This window comes from Antechinus flavipes, chromosome 2, assembly GCF_016432865.1.
Source record: "Antechinus flavipes isolate AdamAnt ecotype Samford, QLD, Australia chromosome 2, AdamAnt_v2, whole genome shotgun sequence".
In the NCBI taxonomy this organism is placed as follows: domain Eukaryota; kingdom Metazoa; phylum Chordata; class Mammalia; order Dasyuromorphia; family Dasyuridae; genus Antechinus; species Antechinus flavipes.
Genome location: NC_067399.1, coordinates 205,837,064 through 205,863,630, shown reverse-complemented (window position 1 = coordinate 205,863,630; position 26,567 = coordinate 205,837,064). Strand labels below are relative to the sequence as shown.

The 26,567-nt window shown below is 38.4% G+C and overlaps 1 protein-coding gene across 1 annotated transcript in view; it reads left to right on the top strand.

Moving 5' to 3' along the window:
* Positions 1 to 26,567, top strand: part of LOC127548625 (calpain-13-like) — an 85,289-nt gene that overhangs the window by 7,011 nt on the left and 51,711 nt on the right. The window contains exon 2 of the mRNA XM_051976111.1: positions 17,854 to 18,090. Within this exon, the coding sequence (XP_051832071.1) occupies positions 17,881 to 18,090 (210 nt within the window). The 5' untranslated portion in view covers positions 17,854 to 17,880. The remainder of the gene's footprint in view (positions 1 to 17,853; positions 18,091 to 26,567) is intronic.

The following is a 26,567-nucleotide window of genomic DNA, read 5'->3' as shown; positions in this document are numbered from 1 at the left end:
TCTCTGCCAAGAAAACTCTAAATGGGGTCAGGAAGAGTTGGGCGTGATTGAAATGACTGAACAATAACAACAAGATCCAGAATAGATTCTCCTGTGCATTCAGGAGCACATGTTTTAGACATAGAGAGGAAGGAGGGGGACTAAGAGTGACACAGTATGATTTGCCCTTGATCCAGAATTTTTTAAGGCATATCCCTACTTATTCCTATATATTTCCAGAGATAATGGGGAGGTGTCTCTGACTTTAGAGAGCATTGTACATATTAGTGACATCAGAGGATGAGCATATCAGAAATACTTAAGGGATAAACATGATTGTTTTATTTTTATATGAAACTTCACACCAGGGGATTTTTTTAAAAGCTCACAAGCAAAAACCAATATTTTTAAAATATTCAATTCTCATTTATTCTAGTTAGATTTTTGGGAGACAAAGCAGCCCACATTAAAAGGAAAGCCTCATCCCTTACTTTTTAAGTCTCAGCATTACAATTTTAATTCTTCTCACATTTGAAGTCAGGGTTAATTTAGTTCACTAGAGACCCAGAATTCCTAAATTTTCTGAGATAAGTAATTTCTTATTCAAATACTGGAAATCCTAGGATCTTAGAGTTAGAGATATAAAGAACCCTAAGTCTAGTAGTCTGTTCTCCTTGTTTTGTAAATGAGAAAACTGAGGGTCATGGAGGCTGAATGTACCTAATGTTACATAAATAGTTGAAATCACAGGTGAAATTTTAACCTAGATTTTTCTGATTCTAGTGTTAGAATTTCCACTATTGTGCCTTCTAAATCAGAAAGCAGTGGTAACATATCATCTATCACAACACATTGCACATAGTGGGCATTTAAGAAATGAATACTAAAAGAATAAATCCTTACTTTATGAAAGTGAAAAAATGCCAGTCTGGAGATCCACACTTGATTCACAGACTCCTCAAAACCTGTCTAAACTTCATTGTACATCCTTTGGCTCACAAAGGAATATCTTGGATATGGATATGTATACCTATAGACATTCATGTAGTTTTGTGGTTGTGTGAATATTTAAAAACAACAAGCTTAAAATAAATTCATAGTAATAATTATTTCTCATTAAGCTGATTTTGTTAGGGTTAGGATTTTGCTAGTCATAGATCTTTGATTTTATAGCTCTAGAAATTCTTGCCACAGATTACAATCCACTCTAACTTTATGGATAAGTTTTGGAGAGATGTCAGAGGAGCAAAACCCAGGGTCATATGGCTAATGAGTATGAAAGGTAGGATTTGACTTCAAGACTTCTAGATTTCAGAACTCTTACTCTTATGTAAACCACAACATAGCATTCCCAATCCCTCTGTTTTTGTCCACTTGCATTTTTGATTTCCTTTTCAGATTAATTTTACCTTATTTCTAAGTCCAATTTTTCTTGTGCAGCAAAATAACTGTATGGCTATGTATACATATATTTTATTTAACATATACTTTAACATATTTAACATCTATTGGTCTATCTGCCATCTGGGGGAGAGGGTGGGAGGAAGGAGGGGAAAAATTGGAACAGAAGGTTTTGCAAGGGTCAATGCTAAAAAAATTACCCATGCATATATCTTGTAAATAAAAAGCTATAATAATTTTTAAAAAGACTTCCAGATTCCAAATCTAGTGTTCTATTTACTGTTATTCAACCTCTGTTCAACAAGATCATTAAATACCCATAGTAGTATATTTATTTATTTTCTGGAACTGATGTGTTACTTATTTTGCATCCAGTTATTGGTGAAAAAACTCCTTTTATGGAAGTAGATTACCAATTACCCTACAACTAAGATTCTTCTTGACTTGCTTAGGTCATGCAAAGGATTTTTTAACCCAGTATGTTTCAAGAAAGTCTTGAACTCAGCCCTTTTACTATAGTTCCTTTCAGTCTGTTCATTAAATAGACACAAAATGTTATACTTCCCATCAGAACAAAATAGTGTTCAAAGTAAAATATTATCCAAGATCTCTAAGCTTCATTCATTTATAGAGTCAAGGTAGAGGCAATTTCTCATATGAAAGGAGGGGAGGGAAAGGAAAGAAAGATGATTTCTTCTTGTTTTTGTGTCTGTGAAACATTGGCACCCACACTGGACAAGTGCTGGCACAAGGAAAGCTACTCTCCTTGGCAAATTAACCTGGAGTCATTATCAGACAATTTTTAGGTATTTATTTAGCATCCAATGTGGAAGCAAAGGCAGAGGCAAAGAAAGAGTTTCCCTTTGATTTTCTCTCTGTCTAGGGCTAGTAGAATTGGACCAATCTCAAAGGATAAGAAACACAAGCTTAAAACTGTTCCCTTTGGAGCAGAAAATGATGGCTTCTTTAGCAAAGGGTAGGATTTATGGTTTGTAGGTTTGCCTACTGGAACTGACAGGGGCTTGGAATATTCTATCTGGGCTCTATTCCCAGTGCTATAACTGGCTCACTTTATTTAGTTTCAGGCAAGTGACTTCCCTTCTCTGAATTTCCATTTCCCCATAAAAAGGGAGGCCATCATAGTCTTCTTTCTTTCTTTCTTTCTTTCTTTCTCTTCTTCTTCTTCTTCTTCTTCTTTTTCTTCTTCTTCCTCCCTTTTTCTCTCCCTCCGTTCCTTCTTCCCTCTTCTTTTCTCCCTCCTTCCTTCCCTCTCTCCCTCCCTTCTTCCCTTCTCTCTCTCTCTTTCTCTCTCATTCTCCTCTCTTTGTTGCTTCATAATTGTAGAATTGCAAAATTTATCTCTTCCCTTTCTCTCTTTTTTCTTTCATTTCCTCTTCCTCTCTCTTTTTCCCCCTCTTCTTTTTTTCTCTCAAATGTATTTATCCCCTTTGTTATCACATCACCATCATTGACAGATAACACTCCTTCCAGAATTGACTCTTCCTTTATAACAAAGAAAAACCATTAACACATAACAAATGGAAAACTGACAAAATGACAGCACATGCAAAATGTTATGCTTGTGGGGCCCCATTTGTCTGCTTACAGGATAACAAATTTGGAATTGGAAGGACTTCTGAAGTTATCTACTCCAGTCTCTTCATTTACAGATGAGATGGCTGTAGCCCACAGAGACAAAGTGGCTAGCCCAAGGTCAGTTGGATATTTTGTCAGAGCCTAGGAATTTGAACCCTTTGCTTCCAATTATAGGACATTTTCCACTATACTTCAGAGGCTCTGGGTCATATATTTCACTATCTGTTCTTCTGGGAGCACATTCAATCATTACAGTTTCTCAGAGTTAAATTTATTTTAGTTCCCATTAGTGTAATCGTTGTATATATTGTTCTTCTGCTTCTGTTTACTTAATTTTTCGTTAATTCTAACAAATCTTCCCATGTTTCTCTGAATTTTTATTTTCATTGTTATTACACAATAATATTACATTGCAAAAATATACTACAGGACATTCAGTCATTTCTTAGTCAATAGACATCCTCATATTATTTCTAGGAAATCTTATTAATAGCTATAAGCCAAGTCATTCTTTGCAATAAATATTTTGGAGAATCGGGAAAAAAATTAAATCCTATTAAAAAAAGAGTAGTGACTGTTTCTAAGTGTAGGAAGTTGCTAGGAGGAATCTTTGAAATAAATTTTAATTAAAAGCCTTAAATTTGAATTTCATCAAAATCTCTTAAGTTCTCATATTCTCATCCTTCAATGTTCTAATACAATATCTTTCCAAGTACTTACCAAACAATATATAAGTATATTTGACACTTTTTCCTTTTCTCTCACCTGATACAGCACTGAAAATTTAAGACAATAAAAATTTGAGCTAGAAAGTTATTTCTCTTAAAAATTTAATATGCTTTGATGTTTTTCATTTTTATGCTATTTTAATTTCCAAATATGTCTCCCCTTTCCTTGCAGAAAGCAGTTCTGCAAAACTAACACATTAAGTGAATATGACAGTGTGTGTAATATTTCACATCCAGACATTTCCATCTCTCCTGTGAAGGAAAGAAAGTGAATTTTCTCATCATTTCTTCAGCTCCAATCTTGGTCATTATAATTACAGTGTCAGTTTTAGGTGTTTTCCAGTTATTTCCTTTTACATTGTATTTGTTGTACATATAGTCTTCCAAGTACTGTCTTCACTGTTCACACAGGCTTTTCCACATTTCTTTAAATTTTTCATATTCATCATTTCCTTCAAGCACAAGAATATCCCATCATATTCATGCTCTGTGATGTGTTTAAACATTCTTCAACCAATGGACACTTGCTTTGTTTCTAATTCTTTGTGACTGCACAAAGTACTGTTGTAATTATTTTAATAGAGAAGTAACACCAGATTTTTAAGGATGAGAAATCTGGGTCTCATATATGGTGAAAAGATTTGTACAAGATCGCGCAAGAGTTGAATTGAGGCTCTTGTCTCCAAAGCCAATGCTCTTTTCACTCCAATTAGGCACACTCTCCCTCCCCTCATGCCTCCTCTTTCCCTGTGGGAGACCCTGTAGGTCTATGGGGCTTCATGCAGCCTGAGGCAGCTAGCTCCTGCAGAGCTTTTTCACCAGGGAGCAGTTAAGTGCCTTTATTTTCTCCACTCTGGTGGCTAAATTATTCTCGAAGTGTTAAACAATGTAATTAAACACACACACACATGCGGGTGTGCATACCCCCTCCCCACACCGTCCTTCCTTGTTCCCTGTCAGCCCTGAGCGTGTGTCAGCCCCAGCCTTCAAGCTCTGTTAGTTTTAATTTGAGTTGTGGAATTAGTAATCGGTTTTGCTGGAACACTGTTGTGGGAAACAGATCGCTCCTTGAACAGAGCTCGGGCACCATTTCAAATGAGTATTTGTTAAGAGGAAAACCATCCCCTTGTTGTGTTCCACTACATTACATTAGATTTATTTCCATTGTACTGAAAAACACCAGTCAAGAGAGAACAATGAATATTTCTCTGGAGCTGGTAATGGTCTAGCTTTTCTTCTTTTTCATTGAATTTAAAGAAGAGGAGAAAGAGGAAAGGAGAAGGGTGGGGGAAGGAGAGAAGAGAAGGCAAAGGAAGGGAAGAGAAGAGAAGAGAAGAGAAGAGAGAAGAGAAGAGAAGAGAAGAGAAGAGAAGAGAAGAGAAGAGAAGAGAAGAAGAGAAGAGAAGAGAGAAGAGAAGAGAAGAGAAGAGAGAGAAGAGAGAAGAGAAGAGAAGAGAAGAGAAGAGAAAGAGAAGAGAAGAGAAAGAAGAGAAGAGAAGAGAGAGAAGAGAAAGAGAAAGAGAAAGAGAAAGAGAAAGAGAAAGAGAAAGAGAAAGAGAAAAAGAAAGAGAAAGAGAAAGAGAAAGCCTATTATTGCTCTTATGACATGACAGATCCAGCCCATATGACAGGCAGAAAGAGGTTTGAGACTGAAAGTTATATGCTGGCAACTGCAGCTTTTTAAGGAGGAAACAAGCCATAGGTGCAGGTTTAAATCTTGGCTTAAAGAGATCTCTGTGCATTCTGGTTCTGAAAATAAAGTGTTAGGATCATTAAACATCTAGAATCCTATGTAGAAACATATAGCCATAGAAATCAAATTTAGCAGGGCCCTCACCAACCTTCAGAGTTCTAACTAGAAGTTTTTTTACCTGGGACAACAGCACAAGCTGGGGTGAAGGTGGGTTGTGTAATGTTGTGGGTGCAGCCATGTTAGCAGAGGGTCAACATGGTAACAGACTCTGGGTAATATAAGATCACAGAGGATATTAAGGCAAGATGCAGAAACAACTGTCATTGGGAGGAAACATTTCCTTCTGAGGTGGAAATATGGCTCATTGAATATTGACACCATAGGCTAAAGCCCCCTTAACTTCATGCAATTATCCTTTCACATTAATCCTTATCAGATGGTCACCTAGCTCGCTTTTGAACACTTAGGGAGAGCTCACTGACCACTTTAAAAGGCAGCATGTTTCATGTTTGAACAGCTCTAGTTGTTAAAAAATTTAAGTGGTTTTTTTTCCCCTTTTTATTGGGCCAAAATCTGCCTCTCATTCATCTCCACAGAGTACTCCTAGTTCTTCCCTTTGGTATGAAATAAAAGATGCCGATTCTTTTCATTCAAATGAGTTAATTCATGTAAAGGGCTTTGTAAATTTTAAAGTGCCATACAAATGCAAGCTAATTAAATGAGTAGACACCATCCTACTGGTACTGCTTTCCTTCCAGCTCTCACAGCCATCATCTGTGGAGAAAACGCCAGCCTTCCCCATCAACTGCCAGCAGTGCCCTGGACAGCCCAGGCAGGCCACCCAGCACCCTGGATGACCCAAGCAGACCATCTAGTGCCATGGGAAGGCCCAGGCAGGCCAGCAGCAACATGGAAGGCCCAGGCAGGCCAGCAGCACCAGGAAGGACCAGGCAGGCCTAGCAGCACCAGGAAGGCCCAGGCAGGCCAGCAGCGCCACAGAAGCCCCAGGCAGGCCAGCAGCGCCACAGAAGGCCCAGGCAGGCTAGCAGCACCAGGAAGGCCCAGGCAGGCCAGCAACACCAGGAAGGCCCAGGCAGGCCAGCAGCACCAGGAAGGCCCAGGCAGGCCGCCCAGCACCACAGAAGGCCCAGGCAGGCCAGCAACGCCACAGAAGCCCCAGGCAGGCCAGCAGCACCAGGAAGGCCCAGGCAGGCCAGCAGCACCAGGAAGGCCTAGGCAGGCCAGCAACACCAGGAAGGCCCAGGCAGGCCAGCAGCGCCACAGAAGACCCAGGCAGGCCAGCAGCACCAGGAAGGCCCAGGCAGGCCAGCACCACAGAAGGCCCAGGCAGGCCAGCAGCACCAGGAAGGCCCAGGCAGGCCAGCAGCGCCACAGAAGGCCCAGGCAGGCTAGCAGCACCAGGAAGGCCCAGGCAGGCCAGCAGCACCAGGAAGGCCTAGGCAGGCCAGCAACACCAGGAAGGCCCAGGCAGGCCAGCAGCGCCACAGAAGACCCAGGCAGGCCAGCAGCACCAGGAAGGCCCAGGCAGGCCAGCAGCGCCACAGAAGGCCCAGGCAGGCCAGCAGCGCCACAGAAGACCCAGGCAGGCCAGCAGCGCCACAGAAGGCCCAGGCAGGCTAGCAGCACCAGGAAGGCCCAGGCAGGCCGCCCAGCACCACGGAAGGTCCAGACAGGCTAGCAGCGCCACAGAAGGCCCAGGCAGGCCAGCAGCGCCACAGAAGGCCCAGGCAGGCCGCCCAGCACCATGGAAGGCCCAGGCAGGCCAGCAGCGCCACAGAAGGCCCAGGCAGGCCAGCAGCACCAGGAAGGCCTAGGCAGGCCAGCAACACCAGGAAGGCCCAGGCAGGCCAGCAGCGCCACAGAAGACCCAGGCAGGCCAGCAGCACCAGGAAGGCCCAGGCAGGCCAGCAGCGCCACAGAAGGCCCAGGCAGGCCAGCAGCGCCACAGAAGGCCCAGGCAGGCCAGCAGCGCCACAGAAGGCCCAGGCAGGCTAGCAGCACCAGGAAGGCCTAGGCAGGCCAGCAACACCAGGAAGGCCCAGGCAGGCCAGCAGCACCACAGAAGGCCCAGGCAGGCCAGCAGCGCCACAGAAGGCCCAGGCAGGCCAGCAGCGCCACAGAAGGCCCAGGCAGGCTAGCAGCACCAGGAAGGCCTAGGCAGGCCAGCAACACCAGAAGGCCCAGGCAGGCCAGCAGCACCAGGAAGGCCTAGGCAGGCCAGCAACACCAGGAAGGCCCAGGCAGGCCAGCAGCACCAGGAAGGCCCAGGCAGGCCAGCAGCACCAGGAAGGCCTAGGCAGGCTAGCAGCACCAGGAAGGCCCAGGCAGGCCAGCAACACCAAGAAGGCCCAGGCAGGCCAGCAGCACCCTGGACAGCTAAGGCAGGCAGCCCATGGTGGTAGCAAGTTGAACCAACACCTTGACCATCATTTCCCCTAAGACCTTGAAGGACCTTGACTTCAAGTGATTTAGGAAAAACAGTGTCCTCCAAACCACCAAACCTGCTTCTATCCCAACCCTCACAGCCATCACTGAAGAAAGAAATAATTGTGAGGAACCTTTTTCATCACTACCAGCAGCAGCTGCTAAGCAGATGTCAATGATAAACACATAATCAGAGGAGCCCTGAGAGTGGCAGCCCTCCCGGATCACCAGCTCCGCCCTCACAGTCATCCTTTGGGAAAGCAACTCTTCTAAAAAAGGGGGCCAGCCATTCCTACTAATGGCCGTATATATAAGCGGCAAGCCAACTTTGCTGAGACAGCAAGGGAATATCCTAACTTGCCCCAGACAAGTCAAACCACTAATACTACCCTCTATGAATAAAGCCCAGGACTTTCAGTCCAAAAGTCTTAGAAAAAAGCCAATGCTTCTAGTCCAGGGCCTTCAGTTATCATTGTGGAAAGTAGCCCCTGTGGAGACACAGCCTGCCAATTGCCACCAAAATTTTTCAATATCAAAAATAAATGTCACTTTATTTTATGGAAATGACATTACAGAAGAAGCATTATTATCTGCTTTGTAACCATACCCCAAGGACTATGAGATTTTCCTCTATGATCTGCAACTGAAACATTCCACCTGTGTTGTCTCCCCCATTAGAATGCAAGTTCCTTGGGAACAGAGACTGTCTTTCTTACTTTTCAGATTGTTTATTTTTGTCTTTGAATCCCCATTACTTAACACAGTGCTTTGTACACAGTAAGCACTTAATAAATACATAATTCATTCATTGATTCATATAAATTCACTTGGACTGCCAATATGAGATTATGCTGGGGAAACCGGGGAAGGGAAAGGAATATTAATTATTCAAGCATTTATTTAATCAATTATTTAAGCTTACCATCTGACAGGCACTGCATTAGGCACTGGAGACACGGAGACAAAAAATAAACAATCTGTGCACTCATCGAGCTTACATTCTCTAAAGGGAAATACAGAAATGTGAATAGGAATGTACAAAATAACCACAAAGTGATTTGGAGGGAGTAAAGTTTAGCAGTTAGAGAAGCAGAGGATCAGGAAGGAACCTTAAGGAGGAGCTAACACTTGACTTGAGCTGAGCTTTGAAGAAACCTGGAGATTTGAAGAGAAGGAAGGAAGGAATTCAGTGCATGGAAGATAGCCTATGTCAAATCATAGAAAGAGGAGGTCAGTGTGGCAAGATGACTCCTAGACATCCCAAAATCAAAACACATAATGAAAGTGTGAATGAGGGTAATATATAATAAAGCTAGAAAGGTAGATGGAAGCCAGGCTATACTTGGTTTTAAATGATAAACAGAGGAATCTGTATTTAATCCTGGAAGTAATAGGAAGACAAGGGAGTTAAATCAGGCTACTAGGTAGCTCAGTGGTTAGAGAAGTAAGCTGAGTCAGGAAGATGTCAGGTCAAATCAAGCCTCAGATAGTTACCATGGTCAAGAAACAGTTTGTTCTACCTCAGTTTTCTCAAATGTAAAATGAGTCCAATACTAGAACCTCTCTCCAGAGTTGTGAAAATAAAATGAAATGTGCAAATCACTTAGTACAGTGTCTGGCACATAATAGGTACTAAACAAATTCTTGTTTCCTCCCCATTGAGCAGGGGAGTGATATAGTTCTGTGTTTTAGGAATATTACTTTGGCAATTGTGCAGAGAATAGATGGGAGAGGAAAAGAGGCTAAAGACAGGGAGACAAATTAGTAGGCTTTTGCGAAAGTCCTAGTAAAAGATTCTAAGAGGCTGAATTAGGGCAGCTAGATGGGGCAGTGGATATTTGTTGGACTTGAATTATTGAATACTGAGTTCAAATCTGGTCTCAGACACTTATTAATAGTCATGACTCTGCTCAAATTACTTTTCCATCTTTGCCTCAGTTTTCTCATCTATAAAATGGGAATAATAACAACGTGTGCCTCTCAGGCTGATTGTGAAAATAAGGTGGAATAATATTTGCAAAGATTTTTGAAAACTTTAAATAAATCCTACATAAATCCTATAGTAGTAGCTATGTGAATAGAGAGGAAAAAACAGACATAGGAAAAGTGAGAATTGAATCCACAAGATTTGTCTATTTGACTGGATATCTGAAGTGAGAGGAAATGAGAGGTTGAAGATGACTCAAAAGTTGAAGCTCTAGATGTCTGGAAGTTTGATGCTTCACTTGACAGAAAATGAGATTTTAGGAAGCATGGAAAAGATAATGCATTTATGGTCTGTGCTTTTGTTTTTGTTTTACTTTTGAAATACCTATGAGTCATCCAGTTCAAAATATGTCAAAAAGAAGTGATTCAAGACCAGAGCACAAGAGGAAAATGATGAGAGAACATACAGATCTGGGAGTTATTTTCATCAAGATAATAACTGGGCTCAAAGAAATTAATGATGTCACCAAGAAAAAAATACATATATATGGGCTCAGGATGAATTGGGAGGTATATCCACAATTGGGGCTGAGGCTATATAGAAAATGATATAGCAAGGAGACTAAGAAGGTGTAACCAGGCAGTTAGAAGGATTACCACAAGAGAGAGATACAGAGAGAGAGAGAGACAGAGACAGAGACAAAGACAGAGAGACAGAGAGAGCATTGTCACCAAGACCCAGGAAGGAGGGAATAACTAGAAAAGATTGTTCAATTAAGAATGAGGATTAAGAAAAAGACTGTCATTTGACAACTAAAATATCATTGAGAAGAATAAAAAAGGAGATTATTGGAAACACTGTGGAAAGACAGGCATCCCAGCTTCATTGGTAGAGCTATAAATTTGTAATAGTAATTTGGAATTATGCAAAGAAATTAAATATTCATACTCTTTGATCCAGAAATCCACTGTTAAGTTATCTCAAGGAGATCACGGACAGAAATGATGGTCCCATACATAACAAAATATTCCTAGTCACACCTTTTTTTCTACTAGCAAAGAAAAACTGAAATAAAGTACATGTCCAGCGATTTTAAAAGGACTAAAAAATTGGGGTTCAGGATTTAATAAAATATTGCTGCATACAAAAATCAAATGGAATATTATTATGCAGAATATAATGGAATATTACTAGGCATAAAGTAATGAAATATTACAACAAAAGAACAATGAATATGAAGAATTCAGAGTAGGATGAAAAGACTTACATGAATTAATACAAAATGAAGTAGCTAAAACCTGGAAAACAATATATACAATACTGAAATAGCACAAATGGAAATAATAAAAAATAAGAATGTCATACAATTACAATAACCAACTTTGGCCTAAATAAGATATGACAAAATATACCTCATTACCTTCTTTGCTGAGGTGGAGAAATACAGGTTGAAGCATTGCATATGCTGTCAGACTCAGTGATTGAACTGATGAGTTTTCCTGAACTGTTTCTTTTTTTTTTTCCTTTTTCTTATTCTTTGATTTTAAAAGAGCATAGCTCTGAGTAGGTGAGGAAGAGGGCTACATTTGGAAAGGAAAATTATATAAAATCAAAGTAAATTTTTTAAATCAAGCCATTCTCCAATTGATAAATGGTCAAAGGATATGAACAGACAATTTTCAGATGAAGAAATTGAAACTATTAACACTCACATGAAAGAGTGTTCCAAATCACTATTGATCAGAGAAATGCAAATTAAGACAACTCTGAGATATCACTACACACCTGTCAGATTGGCTAAGATGACAGGAAAAAATAATGATGAATGTTGGAGGGGATGCGGGAAAACGGGGACACTGATGCATTGTTGGTGGAGTTGTGAATGAATCCAGCCATTCTGGAGAGCGATCTGGAATTATGCCCAAAAAGTTATCAAACTGTGCATACCCTTTGATCCAGCAGTGTTTCTATTGGGCTTATACCCCAAAGAGATACTAAAAAAGGGAAGGGGACCTGTATGTGCCAAAATGTTTGTAGCAGCCCTGTTTGTAGTGGCTAGAAACTGGAAAATGAATGGATGCCCATCAATTGGAGAATGGCTGGGTAAATTGTGGTATATGAATGTTATGGAATATTATTGCTCTGTAAGGAATGACCAGCAGGATGAATACAGAGAGGCTTGGAGAGACCTACATGGACTGATGCTAAGTGAGATGAGCAGAACCAGGAGATCATTATACACTTCGACAACGATATTGTATGAGGATGTATTCTGATGGAAGTGGATTTCTCTGACAAAGAGACTTAACTGAGTTTCATTGGAGAAATGATGGACAGAAACAGCTACACCCAAAGAAGGAATACTGGGAAAGGAATGTGAACTATTTGCATTTTTGATTTTCTTCCCGAGTTATTTTTACCTTCTGAATCCAATTCTCCCTGTGCAACAAGAGAACTGTTCGGTTCTGCAAATATGTATTGTATCTAGGATATACTGCAACATATTTAACATATATAGGACTGCTTGCCATCCTGGGGGGGGGGAGGAGGGAGGGGGGGGGGAAAAACGAAACATAAGTGATTGCAAGGGATAATGTCATGTAAAAATTATCCTGGCATGGATTCTGTCAATACAAAGTTATTATTAAATAAAATAAAATTTAAAAAAAAAAAGTAAATTTTTTAAATGTTAAGATTATTGGTAAATTTGGAGAGTATATTTCAGTTGAGAGATAAAGTTGGAAGTCAAATTGTAAGAGATTAAGAAGTAAATTGGCAGAAATGAAGTGGAGACATTGGAGAAAAAAAAAAGGTAGCTTTTCCTGGAAACTTGTCTAAGAAAAGGAAAAGAGATGCAGCAAGAAACCTTGAGATAATTATAGGGTCAAAAGAAATGGTTTTGCTATTGTTGTTGTTTTTGTTACTGGATTTGATTTTGTTTGAGAGATGAGAGACCTGGGCATGTTTTTAGACAGCAAGGAAGGTACCAATAAAAAGAGATAAATGAAAGATTGGGATGGGAGGAGAATAATTGTGGAAGCATTTCCCAGAAGAAATAAGAAGTTTTGGTTGCAAGTGTCCATATAAAAGGTTTGGACTTGGTAAGGAGAAGGACCACTTCCTTATCAGAAATTGGAGTAAAGAAAGTATGAGAGATGACATCAAGAGTTTTTTAAGATATAGAGGACACAAGAGGGAGTTCACAGAAAATGATCTCTATTTTTTCAGGAAAGTATAAGAAAAGAGGAGGCAATAAAATGGGAGGTTTGAAGAAAATAGGATATTTGGAACAACCCTTGTAGCAAGTAGGTTAGAGAATCAATAATGAAGAGGTAGAAGAATGTTTGGCTTGCTATATGTAATAAAGGCTCAACTGAAAATAGATAATTAAATAATTTCGTAGTCAATGCATCATGATTCTGTGAAAAGAATTACCTCTTGCTTTCTGTCCAAGTAAAATCTTTTATGCTCCTAAACCGGGGGGAGAGACGGGGAATATCAGGGAATAACATTTCATTTGTTCATTTGTTCATTATTCATTTATTAGTCATTTTCATTTATACCATTTTGTTCATTATTCAATTTACATATTCATTTAATTGCTATACATAGGCTTACAGAATTGCTACCATTTGTGTCTTGTATTCTCTCCTTGCCCATATATAACCACACTCACAAACAATCCATAACATGGGGCTCTCTTGATCCCTAGACACCCTAGAATATAACTGTTACAACCACTCCAACATTTGGAAAGACTAAGTTTGCCAGAAAAGCCAAAGGTTCATGTTGTCATTTAAAGGCAAGAATCAAGTTCCATTTATAGATGTGGAAACAAAAATAAAGAGGGAAATAGATTTTAAATAATAAAGTTTGAAAAAAACTCCCAGTTATACACTATAAATTCCAAGTTCTGCCCTGGAATTTGAGTCATTAGATAAAAGAGTAGCTCTTCAATGACAAGCATTTGCTACATTTTTAAGAAAAAAAATTTGCCTATTCTTTCAGTGTTCCTATGAGGACTAAGTGTTTTCTTCTAATCCCTGTCCTCTATACTCTCTGTTTTCCTGTCATATTCAAGGAGGGAGTACCACATAATAGAAATTGTACAGGGGTAGTCCTTTGATTTCATTGATATATAGAACTAACTCCAAAGCAAAGAAATTCTATTATGGCATATTTTCTTCAGCTTAGAATATTATAGAACTGCCTAAGGCCAGGCATCCTGAATACTGAGCTCTAGAACCAGAGCCCCAGATGTTCTGTTAACCCTTAGAGTACTGGTACTATTGAGGGGATTGCTAGGTGGAAGGCTCTGAAGGAGGATCCTGTGGGTGAACAGAGAATTTACTAGTGTAAATTCAGAAATTTCAGAATTATGTAGTTTCAGAAATCACTTTCTATTTTTTTCAAAATATGGAGTAGAGAACTCATAAAGTTATAGTATAAGATACTTATGTTTCTGAACCCAGGGGGCTGATGGTTAGTTATCAAGCTGAATTAGAGCAGCCAGCAGGAACCAGAATTGGAGCAGACAGGAAAAGCCCTCTTCCCATAACCAATAGGAGATCCAAGTCAAGTGACAGTGGACAGGGGATCATAGAAGCCTAGGATTTTGGTCAGGCTAAGAAAAAAATCTGTCCAAGGCTTTAATAACCAACTGGGATTGCTAGTGTATTCAGGGAGGATGGGGAAGAGAATAAAGCTATAAAAGGCAGCTGAACCTAGAGAGCTGGAATGGAATCAGCACCTCCTAAATAGGGTTATTTTGCTGCTTGAGGCAGGTGAGTGGGGAAAAGAGCCAGGAGTCCATGTGCTGAATGGCTTGGTGCTTTAGCTCTATGGTGGCTGTGTACCCATTAATTGGAATGGGACTGAGAGCTCATTGACTCAGAGCCATGTTCTTGCTTACCAATGGACAGTTGAGCTTAGGCTTTACCTGGGCAGCTGGATCACCTATGAAATTAGGTTACTGGAAGCTGACTGGTTCCAGACATCTGTGGTTCCAAGAAGCCCAATGGAAACCTTTGGCCTTGTGACATCTACAACCTAATATTTGCCCCACATATGGTTGGACCTAAAGAAGAGATCTTAGACCTGGTCTTAAATAAGGCTGGCCTTCTTCCCCCTCCCCCAAGTAAAAAACAACCTGATTTTGGTTAATAATAACACCAAACTCTCAGATGGAGATAGAATCTACCTTAAAGCAACTGGCTCTGTGATTCCCACCATAGACTACAGCAAGGGCTACTGAGGGAAATTCTCTGTCCTTTATTTCTTAGAGAGCAAATCACCCTCTTAATTGGGTTTAATTTACACCTACTTACTTGGCCTATGAGGGGGATTTTAGCCTCTCCAAAAGGCCTCATTAGAAATTGAATTAAGATTTAATTGTTCCTAGTTCAGTTTAAGAATGTTTCTTTTTATTGATCAATACCTGCTTGACATACAAAAGCATTTCAAAAGTGTTTCTACAATGAAAGAAAAGGTCACATAACTATAAATTGAATAACCAATCTTGAAATTGATAAATTATTCAGTAGAAAATTGATAAATGCTGTCCAACCGAAAGCTGAGTATGGAAATGAATTTTGTTGTACTCAGAGAAGTACCAACTAGTTGCCAAGTTTACTTCCTATTTCCCTTCTTATCCTTATAAACTATGAGAAGCAAGTTCTCTATCCAGATTTTAGAATTCTTTACTCTCTGATAGTATTCTGTTCCCTAAAAATTGCCCATACCAAAAAAAAGCAATATGTTTCAAACTATAAAAACCATCTTGATCAAGGTTTTTACCTTAAATATAATTTTAAAAAACAGTTAAAATCAAATTGGTCAAAAACCAGTTCAAGGCTGTCAAAACCTATTGAAAGCAGTCAAAAGGGTCTAAAGCAGTTCAAACTGGTCAAAACCAGTTGAAGCCAGTCAAAATTGGTTATACCAGGTTAAGACCAGTTCAGAGCAGTCAAAACCAATTTAGGCCAGTTCAAACTAGTCTAAATTAGTTTAAACCAATCAAAACTGGTTCGACTCAGTTTAGATCAGTTAAAACAGGTTAAAACTGGTTTAGACTAGTTCAAATAGTCAAAACCAGTTCAGACAGGTTAAAACCAGTTCAAAGCAGTGGTCTACTTCTAAGGACAACTTTATAGCCATTATTTAAGTCATATTCTCTCTTATGTAAAAGGTGTTGGTTTCTCTTGAATACTTGGAAGTTTGCAAAGTGCTTTCCATACATTATTGCATTTGAGTCTTTTAATAGCCTTATAAAATAAATAGTGCTTATATCAATTATCCCCATTTTATAGAGAGAAAGTGGGTTCAGCAATGTTATGCAGGCCACACAGATGATACAGTTAACTTAGATAATTTTTGCTCTAGCTCTAGCCCTCTTTTTGTAATACCATGTCATGCCCTGGGACATGAATAAAGCTATTGCAAATTTATGGTTGCTTTTAAAAATTCACTATGAAATAGCATGTATGCCTTCTTTTTAAGGCTTTTCCTTGAGGCAGTGATATCTGATATCTGTCTTCCACAGGCCTTGGTCACACACTCCACTTTTTTTTGTCTTGCATAAACAAGGAAAGCAAAAACAAAAAGACAAAGAGAAAAGCATACATTGGCTTCTTTTGTGGCATGATTAAAGTGTGCTGCTGAAATATTTCAGAAGTCATGCTGAGAGAAAGAGGAGCTAGGATGTTCTCTGACAGCTCTCTGTGTGGTATAAAAAGATAGCAAAACTAAAATGGATAGGTACAAATAGAATGCATTTTTGGACAACAGAGCAAAGCTCTCCTCTGTTCTGCCCTTCTCACTGGTGTTCTTGACAGCAATATCTGTCTCTGTCTTTCCCATTTTCTCCAGAACCAGAGAGCAGCTACTGTTGAAGAATGCCGCCTCCTCCTTTTGTCTTATGCACTATAACCTGCAAAAAAATTCTGTAATATACCTCTGTAATACCTATGTCACTAATCCCCTTCTTTCCATTCTTAGGAGCAATGCCTTAGTTTAATCTGTGAATGTCTCTTCATTTATCTAATGAAATCATCCCTAACTGATCTTCCTGAATTTAATCTCACTTTCCTCTAATCCTGCTCAACACTATTAATTTTTCCTATTCAGCAAGTTCTGATCATATTTAGAATTCTTTAATATCTCTCCATTGTTTACCAAATACAATCCAAACTCCTTAGCCTGTTCTTCAGGATCCTCCACGATCTCAGAATAACCTAACTTTGCAAACTAATCTAATCTATGATTCTCATAAATGAACTATTTCCCCCTATGCCTTTGCTAATATCATTTTCTATATTTATATTCCTTCTTGATCCTATCCCAATATTTGACATATCTATTGAAATCTTGCCTATTTCTTAAGACCTAAGCAGCACAAATTGCCATCTCTTCTAGGAATTCTTTCTTGATTACTCCCAAAACAAAGTGATTTGTACCCCCTCTGAACTTTTGAGGAACTTTATTCATAACACTTAATGTACTTATTACATTTTTATTAGAATGATTGATATAATTTATTATATATTTATTATAATGATCAAAATTTTTATTTCCCTAAAGGTAAGAACCATATCTTATTCATTTTTGTACATAGTGAAAATGTACTATGTACATCATGTACATCATGACTTGGATGAACTAAGTGCCTAATATTTGTAGCATTATTGATTGAAGAAATGTTTCTCTGTTGAAACTGGTTAATTTAGCTGAGAAGAGACCTTTATCATCAGGGTCAGAGTTGTGTTCTGATGTGGAAAATCCTGAATTTAGCCATTCATCCAAAGCCAGTATGTCCTTGATTGAGAGAATAGGAGAAGAGAAAAGGAAGAAGTTCACTTTAAGAGAATGAGGCATCTCTGGGCAAAAGAATATGGGGATTCAGGGCTATCTTTGTAAAAAAGTATTTCAATGCTCCAATGTACCCACTTATTTGACTGGATTCACAATGCCTTCTGTGTATTTTGAGACAGTGTTATGTGAACATTGTCACATGTGTGGAGTAAGCCAAAAGAAACCATTAAAGAATAGGTACATCACTCTCACCAAAATTCTTTCTTTCTTACCAGAGAAAGGAGCTACTCTTTGGAGAAGCCATGTTCCATGACCATATGAGGCCACAATATTCCAACACCATGGACAACATTATACGATTCAAAAACCAGGACTTCATCTCCTTGAGGAATTGGTGTTTAAAGAGTGGCAGGCTTTTTGAAGATGACATGTTCCCAGCCAATAACAGTGCCATAGGGCAGAGACTCCTGAAAGAAAAAGATATTGAAAGCCCTCAGTGGAAGAGACCAAAGGTAAGTTTGAGTAATATTGATAAGAAGATTAAACAGGAAAGTGCAAAGAAGGATGAAAAAGTGGTGAAGAGTCTTAAGTTCATGTTACATAAGAATGAGTCAAAGGAACTGGGGGTGCTCAGCTTAGAGAGGAAAAGATTTGGGGAATCCTAATAACTGATTTCAGTGATTTTCCATGTGACTTTCTAAGATGAAAGAGGGATTACACTTCTTCTGTTAAATCCCAGTTTGCAAAACTAATAGTAGTGAGTAAAACTTTCAATAATACAGATTTAGGCTGATTATTCAGAAAAGCTTTCCCATCACTGGATGCTGTGCAAAAGAATAATACAATACCCTTGGAGGTACTAGACACCCTCTCAGTGTTTTAAGTAAAGGCTAACAGACTAGTTTTCAGGAATATGATAGTCCTGATTCTTCTCAGACCAAATTGAAAGAGGACTAATCCAATTTTTTAAAAACCCTTCTTTTTAACCTAAATCAGAAAACTGAGACGGATGGTGTCAAAGCTAAATTTTATGCTTGGTTTTCTAACTCTAAATCTAGGGTTCTTTCCACTATAACACAATATCCAGAAGGTCTTCTCCAACTCTAAGATTATGTGACTAGAAACATGTTTTCCAAAACCTGAGATGGCCCCAAGCAGAAGTTAGTATACAGTGGTCACTTTAAAATTTTATAGACTGACTGAGTCCTTTGCAAATTTAGGAAAGGAGCTACTATTAGTAGTACTGTCTCTTCTGGAGAGAGATATATCATGCTAGATGGGAAATCTGGGTTACATATAAAATCAAATCACATCCCTAAAATTAAAGCATAGTTTCCCTTTTCCTGAGAGGGGAGGACAATGAGCTTTCAAGTCAATGATATGAAAAAAAAGCCTCACTTTTTTATCCTCAGAGCTCATGTCTTTTCTATTTGAAGGCAGATTATGAATGATGGGGATCATATCCAATTTTGCCATGTGACCACGTCTTTAGACTTGCTTAAAATAGATGCAAGCTTTTTGCTTTTGTGGTTCAGTTTAATATAGTAACAATAAGTCTATGACAAAGATTCTCATGTGTCTACTTCCTTGAGGAAAAGTTAACACTGAGAACACATCCATTTGATATTTGTATATGTGTATGTGTGTGAATATATATATACATTATATATATATATGTTTATATGTATGTGTACATATACACTCATACACACATATACACAATGTTCCAATATTCTTAATAAAGTCTTAACTATTAAAACTTTAAATTGTACTAAGACTGTGACTTTCTCTCATATATATACATATACACATAAATGTGAATATATGTATATAAATATATAGATATAGCTGTGTAGCTATATTTTCCCTTGTTATTTTCAGATCACAAGCCTATTTTAGAACTTTTTTTTTCTTCTCTTTTCTCACTGAGGAGCTGAGCCAGAGAGGCAAGTTGTATTTATAGCATTGAAGAGCTTATAACATTTTTATTTTGGCAGGGTTATAAAGTCACTCGGTACGCAAGCAAGATTTGGCATAGGCCTGAAATGTACTCTCTATATGGTGGAGAGAAATTGATGACACAGTATCAAACTCTTGTGTCCAGTCGAGGACCCAAGCTGGAGTCAGGCTAAACATCAAAGGAAAGCTATCCCCCTTTCTCCTCTTCAGCCATGAATTCTTCTGTTCCTTCCCCAGCAGCCAGAATCCTTTTTGGACTTTCTGACATGCTTGTGTCTGTCCTTTTCAAAAGCTTCAGGTAGTGACAGCTAGATGGTCAGTGCATAGAGCACCAGCCCTGGAATCAGGAGGACCAAAATTCAAATCCAGCCTCAGACACTTAATACTTCTAGCTGTGTGGCCCGGAGAAAGTCACATAATTCTCATCCAAAAAAAAAATAGATAGTATAGAAGAATTGCACATGTTTAGACTATATTGGATTATTTGCTGTCTAGGTGAGGAGAGGAAGGGAGGAAGAAAAAAGGTGGAACACAAGATTTTGCAATGTTGAAATGCTGAAAATGTTGAAAACTATCTTTGCATATATTTTGAAAATAAAAACCTATTATGTTCAAAAAATAAAGATGGAAGAAATATTAGATGCCATCTAATCTAACCACTTCACTCCATAGATGAGGAAGCCAAAGGCAAAAGAGATTAAGACACTTGTTCAAAGTTACCCAGGTACTTACTAAGTGTTATAGGTAAGATTGAACCAGGGCCCTTTATCTCCAGTCACTAGTTTTTTAGATTCTGGCCATGATATCTATACCCTCCATTAAATTAAATACTGGAATAAATTATAAATATAAAATTAAATACTGGAATGCTTCCTGATGGACTGGAGATGAATCTGAGATCCTGTGCAATAAAAGCCCTGGAAGGTCCTCCAAAGTTGGAAATCAGTATAGTAGTAACAAAAGTAATGGTGACTCATATAGTGTTTTGAGATTTGTGAAGTATATTGTTTCATTTAAGTTCCACAAGTATTTTGTTACATAGGTATACAGATGTTATTGTCCCCATTATATGGATGTGGAAAAATCTTAGCTAAGAAAGTTTAAACAATTTGCTTATGGTCATAGTGTCCAAGATAGGATTCCAATCCAGGTCTCTCCTGACTCCAGGTCCCGTCATCCTTCCACTATATTCTATTGCCCAGGAATGGATTATGTGTCTATTATTAACAGAACAACATGAAAAGATTGATTGATCACCAATAAAATCCAATCCAAAATAATATTCATTAACCTCCTACTCAGCAAGTCAAATCAACAAGCATTCATTAAGTGTTTACTGGGTGTGAGACCCCTAAATGCTATGGAGAAGCCAATGTGCTAGGAATACAAATGAAACTTTAAAACAGCTTAGCTCAAAGTGCTTAGCTTTAGAGTGAGCAGGCCCTGGCCCACCATCCCAGAATCAGCCATATATATCTCCCCCTCACAGTTCTGGGGTACTCTCATGCCGTGGCAAGTCTCTTCTTTAATGCAATGGGTTCAAATACCCCCTGGTTATGCTCTTCTCACTGTCAGGTGCCAGTGAATGGCTAATACCAGTCCCATTTAATAATTTACTATCAATTAGTTTTTTAAAGGGATATTTACTTTAAAAGTAGAAAAATAACAAAAGTACATTTCCCCCCAACATTTTGGGGCTACTCTCCCCTATAACAACTTGGTCTCTGGGGAGAATGAACTCAGATTTAAGAGCTTTTTAATAGACATAGACAAATATAATATTGCTATCTATTGAGTCCTCCATAAGGTCCTCACATCACAAATCATCATTGCTGGGCTTAAAACATTACATGAACTCAACTCCCAGAATCCTCTATGCTGGGATTCTATGATTTTAGGAAGCTGGAAAGCCTCAATGCTCAGATTCCCAGGGACTCACTCTCTTAATATTTTGAAACTCACATAAAACCTCCAGATTAATCCTTCACCTAAAATTAAAAATGAAAATTCAAAAGACAGAGGCCCATTTTCATGGAATCTTACACTGGCCTAAGAGAGAGAGGTCTCCATTAGATGCCATCAGCAAAGGCATAAACCAACAGCAAAGTTCCCCCAAAGGATCCCACCAAGGCGGAGACAGAGGTTGATGGGTATCCTTTTGAATGCCTTTATAGTTGATCAAAGAACCATGTGGTGACTGCTTTGTAACCACATATGCAATGTACTTTTTTACATTTCATTATAATTCTCATACAATCAGGTTATCCAGGCCCTTCCTCTCAAGAAGTGGTATCTAGGGATTTAAAATTGCAAACAGATAAATATCTACATGGTAGTTTAATGAAACAATACCACTAAGAACTAGAGAGGATGGGGAAGGCTCTCTAAAGGAAGTAGTATTATAAGCTGAACTTTTAAGAGATCAGGGGATTCCAAGAGATAATTCCAGGAATGGGGGCCAGCCTGTACAGTGGAGAAGGTGGAAAATGGAATATTAAGCCTGGGAAATAATAAGAACATGAAGTATGTAAAGAGTAGTAATGGAAAATATTAATAATTACAACAACAGCATTATATAGCATACTACAAACATTGTTTCCTATTATCTTCATAACAACTCTGGGAGGTAAGTGCTCTTATTATACCCATTTTACCAGTGAGAAAACAGAGAATGACAGAAGGTAGGTGACTTGTCCAGTATCACACAGTCAGGAAATATCTGATGCTAGATTCAAACTAAAGGGCTTTCTGATTCTAGGTTTGGCACTCTACCCACCGTACCACTTAGCTGCCCCAAAATTAAGCATGAGCTGCCATTTCTTAGTGAACTAAGGTTAGGTTAAGCTCAGACTATGCTCCACACGAGTCTCAAAACCGAGATGAAGGGAGATTGGACAAACTCGGGAGACATACTTCATATAATAAAAGCACTCAGCTTCCAACCCCTCCCTACCATCCCCGAGTCTCCCACAACAATCATTTCAATTCAGTTTGTTTTCTGTAATGAAGAAGAATGTTCTTCCTTATTTTCAGGAAGGCTTGCTTCAGGGCTCCATGGAGGAACATTTTCTAACAATTGGTGGTATCGAGGGAATGGTTCCGGTTGCCTCTTTAGATTCCCATCATTGGAAATGTTTAATCAGAAACTGAATGACAGCTTCTTGGGAATATTGTAGTAGAGGTTCTTATATAGGGTGGAAGCTAAATGAAATCATCTCTAAGCTACTTTACAACTCTCAGATTCTAGGATTCTAAGAAAAAAGACAAAGATAGAGCAGGGCAGATGAATTAGATAAAGGCTTTGACAAATACACTATTGTGCTTAGTAGATGGAGCTCTGGACCATCCAAGCATTCTGAGTCTTAATCTTTATCAACATAGCTAAATCATAAAATTATGCTTCTAAAACTGGAAGGGAAGGCAGAGGTCATCTAGTCTAACTGCTTTCATTTCAGATGAGGAAACTGAGACACAAACAAAGTAACTAGTTTGAGTTCAGATGGACAAAGACAGGATTTGAACCCTTGACGCTATAGTCAGTACTCTTTCTACTGCACCATGCTCCTAGATGAGGAACACAGATACTTGCAGCAGTGAGGATGACTACCTCTTTCTTTCATAATACATGGGGAGAAGACAAGAAAAATAGATACTATTTTTAAGGTCCTATGACCTATGTAAGCTCTGTGAATCAGTTATCAAGCACTTATTAAGTACCTAGTATGTGCCAGTCATTGTGCTACTGCACAATTTGTTTAATTGAATAATAACTCATATGTGTGTAATGTTTTATAAAGTCATATCCTCACAACAACTCTGGGAGCTGTTGGTACAGTGGGTATTTAATAACTGTTTGTCCAATTGAACTGACGGGGTTGAGCAATCCTGCATATTCTGTTGCTTTCTTAATGTTGTTTTTTATACATAGAAAACTAAACATTCTTAGCTCTTTAGTGAGTCATTAAGTCAAGTGAAACTTAATAAAAGGAAAAGGGTTTCATTCATTGATACTGTTCCCAGAGATTTCATGCTTCCCAGCTTCTAAAAATTGTGCATCAAGGGTTAGGATTTGGGATTCCGAGGATGGCAAGAAAAAGACAATATTTTAGCCATATTTTACAAACAAGAAAATTGAGGCTCAGAGAATTGAAGTGACATGTCCAGGGTCACACATATAATAATTTGGAGAGTCACATTTTGAAATCAAGTTTCCTGATTCCTAGTTCGGAATTCTTTTCCACCATGGCACAAAAGTATACATGAATGAATAAATTTTTTTTAAATCCTGTAACAATAATCTTTCAGTGACAAGATTAAATAGATCAGGTTGTGTATTAGCTGGTCCCGTCCTTAGGTTTATAAGTTTCTGGCTTCATTTTCACACAACCCATCCTGTGGTTTGTTTATATGATGGGTTGACTTTTGTTTGCTAAGTAGGTGTGAAATCTAGGATACAAGTTTACTGGCACTATACTGCAAGAAGGTCTAAGTCCTCTGTTCTAGCAACAGACCATGAAAAAGAAGACCTATATGTCCAGAAACTCATGAGATTTCTTAGTTCCGTTTTTAGGTTCCTAAGTTTTGCAGCCCCTCTAACAGACCAGTACAAGTCCAAGACATCAATTGTTAATCCTATCTCTCCATCCTTATTAACTTGTTCAGAGTAATAAAAACACAGATTTACATAGCACTTCATATCTGGAAAGATAGTCATAATTATCTATGTTAATTATATACAATCATAGTCCATTGTAGTTCTATTTTATAGATGAAGAAGTAGAGCTCCAGGGAGGGAACTTGCCAGAACTAAGATCTGAGTTATGTGTTAATTGTTCAGCCCATGAAACCATAGAATTCTCTTTCATATTTTAAATGCTACAATGACTAAAAGAGAGATTACAGTTAAAATGAAGGTATCTATTTCAGCCTATGGACAAGCCATCCATGACTCTTTCTGCTCTCTCATCTCTTATTCCCAGCTAGTCAATATGTCCTATTGATTTTCCCTTTGCCTAGTCTTCTTCCTCCATCCCTTTAATTTCATTCATTCCTGCTGTTACCATCTTAGTTACCTTTCCTTTAAATATACTTTCATACTAAAATGGTCCAATGATGTCATAGATATAGATACTCCTCGTGAAGCCAATCACATCCCAAAAACATTTTCTCATTATGTACAATTTCTTTCTACACATCTTAGCCACACTTCATGAAAAATTCACCCAAATTACTAGAGAATTTCTTAGAATTTTTTGGATGTCTCAGAATACCAATGAAATTCTCAGTCTACTGGCTGTTCCTCATTCTTGTTATATGATCTAGACCTTGTTTTCAGGAATGAATGTCTTCAATAATGTCTCTTACATCATTTGTTTTTCTTTAAATGTTTAATGGTATAATTAATTATATTTCCATTAAAAACATAATTCTGATATTCCTATTCTGTACTGGAAAAATTTAAAAGGCAATATGTATTAATGGTCAGGCTTAGCAGACTCCAAGGAAATGAGAATCTTAGTTCTTCCATCACTTGTGCAGAATAATCATGATCAATAATAATATGGAGCAGGCGACTTATACTCCTTATGCTCTTCCCATTGCTCTATAGACTACTTGCTTATGGAAAAATTTGAGATCATTAAAAATACAAGGCAATTGAGGCAGCTAGGTGGCACAGCCCTGAAGTCAGGAGGACCTGAGTTCAAATATGACTTCGGATACAAAGAATCTTGCTCAGGGTCAAACAGATTGAGTATTTGAGGACAGATTTGAACTCAGATCTTCCTCCCCCAAAATTCATTACCATGCTGTCCGACCAAACTGAATTATTCAATATTCTTTGAAGAGACTTCACTCTTTCCAAATCAAAATTTTATTTACATTGTTTCTCTGCTCCTCCAACCTCTATCTGCTAATATCTTATCCTTGAAAGCCATGCAATTGCCATGTTCAATAATATACATGATTCTGTAGAACCAGTTTATCATGTTTGCACAGGTGGCTACCACCTGTTACCCTGAGGAGATGGTGTGATTGGTGATTCTGTTAGTATACTGTGAGAGAATCCTTTCAGGAACAAATGTGCCCTTGTAAGTTGTGGATTGAATTACTATGATAGAAATTATGATGAAATCCCCAAGCCAATGAAGAGTTTTTAAGATGGAGATCCTACATTCTGGTGTGATCCAATGGTGGGAAATGAACATATGGGAAATGAATTCTCAGAAACAGATAAAATGGGCAGCGGAATCAAAAAGAACACATTCTTCAAGACTTAGTTTAATTGCCAGCTGCTCTATGAAATCTTCCATGAATTGTTGTCCACTTGCAAAACCTAAGATAATTATGAGGGCTGACTTCCCTCATGGGGAATGTCTTCCCCACCCAGGTTCATATAATATTTTGTGAAATACTCATTTGTATTGACTTCCTATTATTTTGTGGATGATTAGACTTATTTCTTTATAGTTACTACAGATTTCACTGAGCAGACTTGTTGGCATTCTAGGACTCCATGCACTTAATCACAATATTGTGTATATCTTCCAGTATCTAAAAGCCTTTCCTATAGAAAAGAAATCTTATTTGCTCTGGTTGGCCTCACAAAGCAGAACCACAAGCAATGAGTAGAAATGAAAAAAGTCAGACTCATCAACTATTAATACCTGTATGAAAGCATAATTTTGGGTTCTGATGCTGGTTTTTAAAATGTGAGTGTAATATTTTTACAATCTACCCTTATTGACCAGCCCACTAATTCTGATATAAACTTAATAGATATATAAGATAAATATAAAATATGATTTGGTCAATTAAAGAAGGGAAATATAAGGAGCTAATAAATTGCAGGAAATTAGAGTTGGTTAGTTTTTTTTTAATCTTTTGTGAAGGCCTTACATACTATGTAACAGGAGAGTTTAGAATATATTCATGTGTGTTCAAAGTGTGAAACTTTGATATGTTGCAGGTTGCTTTGTCAGTTGTTTAGCAAGCACCATTTGGTAAACCATTTTTTATTTTTAATCTTATT